This window comes from Nicotiana sylvestris, chromosome 6 (assembly GCF_000393655.2).
Source record: "Nicotiana sylvestris chromosome 6, ASM39365v2, whole genome shotgun sequence".
In the NCBI taxonomy this organism is placed as follows: Eukaryota; Viridiplantae; Streptophyta; class Magnoliopsida; order Solanales; family Solanaceae; genus Nicotiana; species Nicotiana sylvestris.
The window spans coordinates 191,629,148-191,638,459 of NC_091062.1; the positions used below are offsets into that span (position 1 = coordinate 191,629,148).

At 35.2% G+C, this 9,312-nt stretch overlaps 2 protein-coding genes across 2 annotated transcripts; both read right to left on the minus strand.

Annotated features, from left to right (window-relative positions):
• Positions 1-230: 230 nt before the first annotated feature.
• Positions 231-2,281, minus strand: LOC104241231 (small ribosomal subunit protein mS80 (rPPR6)). The gene has a single exon (XM_009796151.2). The coding sequence runs from the start codon at positions 2,190-2,192 to the stop codon at positions 396-398; it is 1,797 nt and encodes a 598-aa protein (XP_009794453.1). The 5' UTR covers positions 2,193-2,281; the 3' UTR covers positions 231-395.
• Positions 2,282-3,563: 1,282 nt separating this feature from the next.
• Positions 3,564-8,100, minus strand: LOC104241232 (oligoribonuclease-like). The gene is made up of 9 exons (XM_009796152.2): positions 8,032-8,100; positions 6,358-6,489; positions 6,061-6,192; positions 5,497-5,573; positions 5,113-5,194; positions 4,937-4,992; positions 4,334-4,420; positions 4,074-4,164; positions 3,564-3,966 (listed from the first exon to the last, which is right to left on the minus strand). The coding sequence occupies exons 2-9, from the start codon at positions 6,458-6,460 to the stop codon at positions 3,845-3,847; spliced, it is 750 nt and encodes a 249-aa protein (XP_009794454.1). The 5' UTR covers positions 6,461-6,489; positions 8,032-8,100; the 3' UTR covers positions 3,564-3,844.
• Positions 8,101-9,312: the final 1,212 nt, after the last annotated feature.

Below are 9,312 nucleotides of genomic sequence, written 5' to 3' on the forward strand. Positions count from 1 at the left end.
TTTTGTATGTAATATATGTATTTGACAAACTAAAAAAAAGTACAGCTAACATATTTCCGTTGTCAATCATAACTCACCAAAATGACCATTTATTGGGCTAATGTTGTGCCAACAGGAAACCACTAGCTACATATTGGAATAATATATATCTCTATGACATTGATGCCATCTTAATTACCAAGCTATTGTTCTGAACAATTCAACCCAAGAAATTGGGGAGCAAACATTAATTAGAAAAGACAAAAAAATACTCATTTCTTCAGAATTCTAATAAATTTTCAGCATACAAAATGCAGGTGTTAAAGTTTTAGCCTGCTATTTATCTCAATAACCAAAGCATTAAAATGAAACAGAAGATACAGATCCCTACAGCTAAAGGCAGTGATCGGTACCTACTATGCTGCAGCGATTACTTCATTTGTTCCTACTTCTTCATGTTCTAATTCCTTAACTGCTCTTACGAGACCCTTTGTGATTGCATTTAGATGCAACCCATTCTCCTTCATCTCCTCCAGCAGCTTCTCCGCTGTTGTCCAATCTAAAGCCTTAAGGCAAAGAGATTGAATAAGTTTGTTATATTCATCAGCATTAGGCTGAACTCCGTACTCCTTCATCTCTCCCAATAGTTCCACAGCCTTCTCATACTGTTCAAGCTTGCAATAACCCCGAATAACTGTGTGATAAGTGACAGGACTTAACTTGGCGTGCTTCTTTTTGGCTGCATCCAAAACTTTACAAGCTTCATCCATCTCACCACCCTTTGTATAACCGCTCATAATGACACTGTAAGTGTACACATCGGGTTTCAAACCTCTACCCTCCATCACATTCAACAGTTTCTTAGCTTCTCCCATCTCTCCACTCTTGGAGAGCGCATTGATAACTGTATTGAAGACTGCATTTCCAGGTGGCGGACCTGCATCTATCATTTTTAAGAGCAAGTTTTTGGCGTCTTCGATGCCTTCACTGCAATAGGAGCGTGACTGCTTTTCCCCTGTTACATCTTTTGCCCTGCACAACCCTTGAATGACAGATGAAAATGACTTAATGGCACGCTTCCGCTCTTCTTTAGGGAATTCCTCTAACATCTCTAAAGCAAATCTAACGCTTTCATCTTTGCGACAAAGCGAGCTGATCAACAGCTTAATAGAAGAAACAGGCAGATAAATATTCTTCTCCTTCGCCAACAAGTAAACCAGATGTGCATCCTTAGACTTATTCCCTTTACACAATAAAGAAACAATTTTTCCTACTTTCTCAGCACCCGGCAACATATCAGCATTTAGCATCTTCTCACAAACAGTAGAAGCCCAATCATAAATTGAACGCCTACAAAGTGCTTCAATGGTAAAATAGTACGTATCAGCATTTGGAACACAGTCCAATTCCCCAAACTTATTAAAGATTTCAAATGCAGCCTTTCCTTTGCCCAATCTTGACAATAAAGCAATCAATTCATTAAGAATCTCAGCACTCAAGATCCCTTTCTCCTTTTCTCCGACCTCCTTCACCAAACCCCACAAAGCATAAACATTCCTACCTTCAATACAGACTGCAGTAACCAACAATTCAACTACCTTTTTAGTTACCGAAAACTCGGGTTTCTTCAAACCCCACTTGAAAAAAGATATCAAATTCTCACCAGGAACATAAGGTGTCTCAAGAACTCTAACAACAAACTCCTCATTCAAAGACAACTCAATTTCCTCAAGACTAGACTCAATAGATCTATCAAGATTACCACTACTCTGTAACAAAGACAACACACTCTCCAATTTTTCCAAGTCTAATTCTTCCACTACAACCTCATTTTCTCCAAAATCAGAAATCTTTTCAGCTGCTATACTATCCTTAATTTCATCAAAAACAATGGACCCTTCATTGGACTCAGATGAAACAGTTTCAAGATTGTCTATAAAGACAGTATCTTTATCATTTTTAATGGGTTCAGAACCTACAGATTCGGAATCTGAAGATGAAAAAAGCCTTTTTGTTTCGTGTAAACAAGATTTGGAAGAGACCCAATGAGAATAATAACGAAATGGAGATTCAGCTGAATTTAGTGGAGCTATAGTTTGATTGTTGAGTACCTGAGGAAGAATAAAGGTGTGATTTTTGAAGCCACTGAAGCTTTGATTTGCTATAAATTTTCTGGAAAATGCTTTCCTTGCCAGAACTGCAGGTCTCCACATTTTTGCTCTCTATCGGAGGAGTGTGATTGACCCTCTGTAAAACCCTATACTGAAGTCCTGGGTTTGAATTGCACAAATAGCCTTTTTTTAGCACTCTCTTTATATTTTGTCTCCTCTTAATAGGAGTTGTGTAAATATATGGTTCATTTGAATTTTAATGAATAAAATTTGATTAAAACAACCTACTCTTATATATGACCATCCTTCGTGTGTATTTATGCCTGCTTTCGACTCTTTTTGGTGAGTGTACAAACAACCATTTTTAGGGAGTTGTTTACAAATATCCTAAAATTTTAAACTAAAAATTTTAATTTCAGTATAATTCAAGATATTTATATCATGAAAAATTGATCTTGAAAACTAAAATTCAGGATGCTTTGGCTTATTCCTAAATAATAACCCTTTGGAATGGCTACTTGTGTCATTTACCAATTCAAAGGAGCATTCGTAATTTAAACTATATGGGTTTTAATTCAAAATTTTACTATATCTCGTCCAATTTACTAGATTCAAAATTGATTATTTGCATTTAGTGAAATATATATATATATATATATATATATATATATATATATATATATTCTGGTCTAAATCAAAGCTATTGTGTCCGGATAAACCCCTGTCATCTTTACTAGATCCGCCACAATGAGGTTTCAATGATGTTTTTCTTCTCTCTATTTTCTTTCTTTCTTTGAGTTATACATATATGTTTTCAAGTGAAAATCTCATAATTTCAAATAATATACCAAAAACTATTTCTATCGATTTCAAGTGTGGTTATTTTCTATATTTAGTTTGAGAACCAGATAAATTAAGTTTGAGAATGGGAATGTGTGTTTAGCTGACTTGCACTGGTGTACTTCTATTATAATAGAATTAGACATTTTTCTTGATGAATCTCTTCCATGTTATATTTTACTTAATGTTAAATCGTTTTTATAAATGCTATTTTATTTATGAGACTTATTCTTTATCCCATGCAAGAAACTAATATTTCTTCTTTTCATTCCATATTCAAGAATATGATCATTACAGCTAGTTGGTCTGAGTTCGTTTGTTGTCAACTAGCATACAACAGAATACCTCTTACCATTGGTTCTCGCCAAGCCGGAAAACACAAACAAATGGATGAATAAATAAGCATTCATATGGAATGCTTGTTAGTTGAAATAGAAAACCCCCCAAATTACAGAATTTAACTTTTATACACTGTCTGTTTTTGAGCCGATGATCTATCGGAAACAACCTCTCTATCTTCATAAGGTAAGAGTAAGGTTTGCATACACATTACCCTACCATTTATGGGATTACACTGGATTTGTTTTTTATACACTGTCAACGCAAAAGAACTTCCCGATCAAACCTGGAAAATAAGGCAAGTAACCTGCTACAACCAGTCAAAATACATCGATTAGCCCGATAACGTAAAATTTTTTTTTACACGATCAGTGTACATAAATTAAATCCATTTATATGATAGCCAAGGATGTGAAGGTACAAGGAAATCAGTTTGCCAAGCATCATAAGATCATAACTTAGACAAAAAGACGATACATTTAACTGCTCGTATCACTTTCCACTGGCACACAACGCCTCATTTTGGGAATCAGATGAAAAGAATCCTCAACATGAGATACAAATCTCCTTCACTATCACTTTTTAGACTTGGAGGCTTTGAATATGTGCTCCTTGTAGTATTTGAGTTCGGCTATGCTCTCCGTAATGTCATCCATAGCTCGGTGCTTGTTTTTCTTTTGAGGAGCTTTTCTGTGGTCTAATCAAAAAGCAGCAAAACACAACATGCAACAGTGAGAAATTGAGCCGGTTGTATCAAAGCATCAACTACTGATATTGAAGTATTAAAGTGCAGTATAGTTTTACCTCGTGGAAACCAACGAAGACATAATGCCTTTACGCTGCTGACATCAACAAGTACATGTGAAAACAAACTTGCCAAATTTGGCATAAACTTCTGCAATGAATAAATTAGAATGAGTATAGTTAATAATTAATGACGTTACAAGCCTGAACTTTGAAAGGCTATCAAGTTCTGTAGTAAAATAGCAATAATCACATACATCTACTTGTAGATGAGATTCCACAAAATGATGTTTACATAATCAGGCATACACACACCATACCTTCAAAAACAGAAGATCCGTATAGACTGAATTTCCTGCGAGTAGTGGTGTATACGTCCTTATGTTTCTCTTGACAAATTCAGCTACCTACACAAAACAAGGGGAACAAAAAAGAATATTTATCTAAAGGACCAGCTTGTAGAACCTCTAGCACATGAGGGAAGTCTGTGGATTCCACATGTGATCTCACCAGCATTACACACGCTCTATCATGGAAGCAACATTAAAAGTACAGTAATAAATGGCAAAAGAAATACACCAATAAAAAAGGAAAACTACAACAGAGTAAGAAAAGAGAAAGAAAAAGGGAAGAGTAAATGGAAGGTATTAATGCTGGTTACAGCTCTTCAAGAAAAATGAAGTTATATCTTTTGCCTTATCGGATGAATGCCATTCACCACAAGGCCAATTTACATGTGTTAGGATGTACCTCTACCTCAAAATGTTACACAAAGCTAACATCTCCAAGGAACGGATTCTTGAAACAATCAGAGAAGCTATAAATGGGACCTTATGTTCCTAAATTTTTATGATCCTCAAGTCCGAAAACATAAAATAATGTTCATTATATCAGCATACTAGAGACAAAAAGGAATAGGATACCTGCTTCTCGGCTTCTTCTTCTGTGATGGTACTCTTGAGCACCTTCTGAGTCAAACCTAAATTACGTTAAGTTTCATCTTTGAACTAACATTACAAAAAACAAAATGTACACTATTATTGCATTCCTGATGAGAATCTTATAACCTAGAGCAATGCATATACCTTAAGTCACTTACCACTTGATGCATGATGGCTTTGACACCATTCTCCCATATTGTCCAGATACTCCTTGCTTTGATGTATAACCAAATCAGGACCCTAATTTTGAAAGCACACAATAAATTCCTGTTAGTAGAAGCACGTAATGTATAGACGAGATGTATAGATGCACGAGGAGAGATCCATCACGGAAAAATTCTAATGATAGATAAGGTGGAGTAAGTTATGTGTATTGCAGATAAGTAAGGATATTACCAATGCCATGCAAAGCAGCCTGCCAGTTAGCATTATGCTGATATGTACAATACGCATTACCATAGATAACTCCTCCATGATGATGTTAACAATGTGTAAACTAGAATAGGAATGTGGAATACATTATAAAAGACAGACAATTTTACCTCAATTGATTTGGTCAAATTTCCATCTGTAATTACACAGGCAATCTCCAATATCCTATCAACCTCAATATTCAAACCTACATAGAAAGGAAATGTCAAAAGGAAATAATACTACCAAAATTTCATCTTCAAGAGCACTTTTAGAGATGTGCAATGCTGCTTTGTTTTCAAGACTCAAAATTTGAAACAACCTCTGGAAAACAGGAGATAAAAAGTTCAGAGTTTCTTCTTTGGATCACTGATTCGGAGCAGTTAGTTCGTTAAGGATGATAATACTCAGGAGGCCTCTCTGGCATAAGATACAAAATGCAAAGTTTGAGGAGGGGAAATACTCAACATTTGTTTTATAACCATCCTTTAAAAAGACTCTGGTAGTATCAACGGCTCAAGACCACACAATCAACATAGGATTGCAAACATGAGAGATCATAGAGTGCTCTAAAATCATACTGAATGGACTTGATGTCATAAGTCATTGGAAATCAAAGTACAGTGATTGATGTCCTTTAGTACACCATCTTTAAGAACCAGGCCAATTCCAACGCGTCATGAATTAATAATTACCAGTCATCTCAAGGTCAATCCATACAAGCGGAAATTTGTACTCTCCTGGAATCAAAGGTGACCTCTGATCCCCATTTTCATTTTTGAGTGCTGTCACCTCTCCTGAGCTACCATTTTTTTCGTTGGCTTTATCTGAAGAGTTCAAAAATTGTCAATTTCTTGCAAGGATCAACTACATATCTCCAACTTTTACTATTGACCATTCAATTATTCGACTATTCTGTTCAGCAAAGCTATTGATCTAGAAATCTTAGAATTAAGCAGGCATTTAGATACAAATTCTGGCCCCATCATTACCTCCTCCATTTACTGTCTCAGTTTCCACATGAGTTTCTGTATCATCCCGGCTATCTGTGACGCCCAAATTCAGCCATGAGAAGGCATTTGAGAGTTGATTCATTTCTGTGAAGGCCCTTGATCATTAAGCTCCTAGGGAATAGAAGATAGGTTAATGTAAGCAACCCATGATGCTTTTTCATTAGGAAGTAAAATATAAAAATTGAAGAGAACACTTGAGTATTTTTTTTTAACTTCAGAGAGAGGTTCAATTTTCAAGAATCACCGACCAAATCATGCTCAAGCGCATTCATCATTTGTTTCACCAGAGAGTGCCCGAGTTGGTAATGGAGCATAAAATATAATGCAACCCCAATACATCATCATCCTATCACGACTTAATCATGGTTAGGTCTCTAGAGTCTAGAATACACAATGCTTCTTCTCAATTGCTTAAAGAATATTCAATGGGATGGGAGAAAGCACCTCCACACCAAGAGAATACGTTAACAACTAAAACATAAAAGAAGGGAACAAAAACAAGGACAAGTCCTTGGCTTATATTGACTTTTCATGTGAAAATTGAGGAACAAGGGAATTAACGTTGTTTCTCTAGTTAGACTTATGCTTAATTTGTTGCTCTTAAGAATTTTCTCTGCCTTGTAGAACAGTGAGAAATCATTGTTAGAACATGATTATCCTCCCTCATAGTCATAATATATAATCTAAAGGTTGCTGTTTCTGTCGACAAAACTATTTTGAATTCATGGAAACTAATATTTATCATATAACCAATACTCTAAAGCAAACAAAATTGTAATGAATAAAAGGAGCTCAGGTATCAAAGATTCAAGAAGATCCCTTAATCCATTTCCAGTTAGAAGTAGTATCACCAAAGATGAGGTGTTAGCATTACTAAGGCAGGCGGATGTTATATAGTTGTTCCCACCACCCCACCCCCCATCCCAAACACAATTTTCTAGGGTTACAACGAGCTGGCCTTTCAGAGACTAAGTCGAGAATAATGCTCCCTCTCGTTCTAGCCATGTGGCTATCTGCTCACTTATCTAGGATCAAGCAGTGGTGTAGGCACGGGCATTGAAGGGTGGTCAACCGAATACCCTTCATCGAAAAAGCAGTGTATATAGAAACTTATATTGTGTATACAGGTCAAAAAATATTTTTTATATGTGTATATTAAATTTTGAACAACCTTCGTGATCTGGCTTCGCCACTGGGATCAAGGGCTATTTACTAGTAAGTTATATAATATGTGACACTTTCTTGAAGAACCCCGTACTCCCGTCAGCTCTCAAGTAAATAAAGAAGTTGAAGACAGTTACATCAGCTATTGGCTGTACACACACACAAAGTAGCCGCAGGTCTAGTGGTACTCTTTATCTTTTCTTTCTTTCTTTCTTTCTTTTTCAATTAACGTTACTCTGTATCTACTAAGTTAAAAACTGGAATCCGTATAAGCTTTTGAGGCCACAAAATGTTGAAACATGAAAAAAATATAAAAAATGCAATATATTTTAAAAAACAGTTCTTGATTCCATATGGTATTTTTCCATTTGTCAATACAAAAGAATCATCCTGATATAGGTATAGAAACTTGTATATACATGTATTCTTTATATACATAGAGCCGTAAGGAAGAATATGAGCGTGGGAGGAGAAGGAAAGGGAGTTTACCGAGAACAGCAGCAGGAGCTTAGAGGGGTCGGAGTTTGGCTCGAATGCTTGAACACTCCCCAATTATTTTCTTCTTCATTTTGAAAATGAAAATCAGGTGGGCCTAAGCATATCTTTTGGGCTTTAGTATGTACCTATTGCAAAAAGGAAATTTTACCCCCTATAGAAAAGCTTAGTACCCTATTTATTTTAAATAAATATCATTTTAAAAAATTATATTATATAATTATCTTTTACCCTTTATAGCAAAATATCTAATTATAGTTATATCCTACACTTAAGGCACCATATACGCAAATTAATATTTTTCTCTCTCCCTTTTCAGATTTTCTCTCACATAATCACGGTAAATTTCACAAACCACGTTCTCTCTCATTTTGCATACACTTTACTCTCTTCTCCCAGAAAATCACGATTGTTGCCTCTGTTCGTTAACGAGTTAACGCACAAACTTGCTGGCTTTTCTCGAGTTTTTAACAAATGTAGCAATAACAGAGAAAGAAAAGACGGTAAATATCAAGTTGCTTTAACCATGTGAACGATTTTCTCGTTAATGAAAATTGTTATCTGATTGGTTTGTCGGTAACACATCGAAAGGCTTTAATAAAAGCAACAACCGTCTCCATTCAGAGTTTTTGCTCGACGGCGGATTCGTCGGAAATTAGGGTTTGTTCTTGAACAAAGACGACGGATTTTGGGGCTAAGCAACTTGTTTTTCTGTTAATATATTTCAATGTATTTTCAACGAATCACACTGTATTTTCATGTATTTCATTGTATTCATTGTCTTTTTTTCATTGTAATTCAATGTATTTCGTTGTACTCCATGTATTTCATTGTATTCACTGTCTTTTTTTCATTGTATTTCAATGTATCTCGTTGTATTCTATGTATTTCATTGTATTCACTATCTCGCTATATGCCATGAATGTATTCATCTGTTTTTTTAATTAATATAATTTACGTATTCAGATGTATTATATAATTTCTCTGAAGTTTGCTATGTTTTTGGTGTATTTTTTGGTTGAGAATCTTTTTTATAACTGAAAATACAAAATTTGTGTGTTATAATTGAGTTTATTGAGTTATATTAGGAGTCTATTATGTTAATTGATTCACTTTCCGTTTTAAAAACAGTGTAATCCCCTATTTCAAGCCGTGAGTACAATCGAATACAATAATTTGTCCAGCTGTAATGCCACGTTTCACTCCATGAATACAATCGAATACACTTGAATACAACAACTGATTAGCTGGACTTCCCTGATTCACGCCTATTTT

Coding starts and splice junctions, on each gene's coding strand:
- LOC104241231 (XM_009796151.2), bottom strand. CDS start 2,192: ATGTGGAGACCTGCAGTTCTGGCAAGGAAAGCATTTTCCAGAAAATTT.
- LOC104241232 (XM_009796152.2), bottom strand. CDS start 6,460: ATGAATCAACTCTCAAATGCCTTCTCATGGCTGAATTTGGGCGTCACA. Junction 5,195..5,496: donor ATTTGACCAAATCAATTGAG/GTAAAATTGTCT, acceptor TTTCAAAATTAG/GGTCCTGATTTGGTTATACA. Junction 4,421..4,936: donor AAGAAGAAGCCGAGAAGCAG/GTATCCTATTCC, acceptor TGTTTTGTGTAG/GTAGCTGAATTTGTCAAGAG.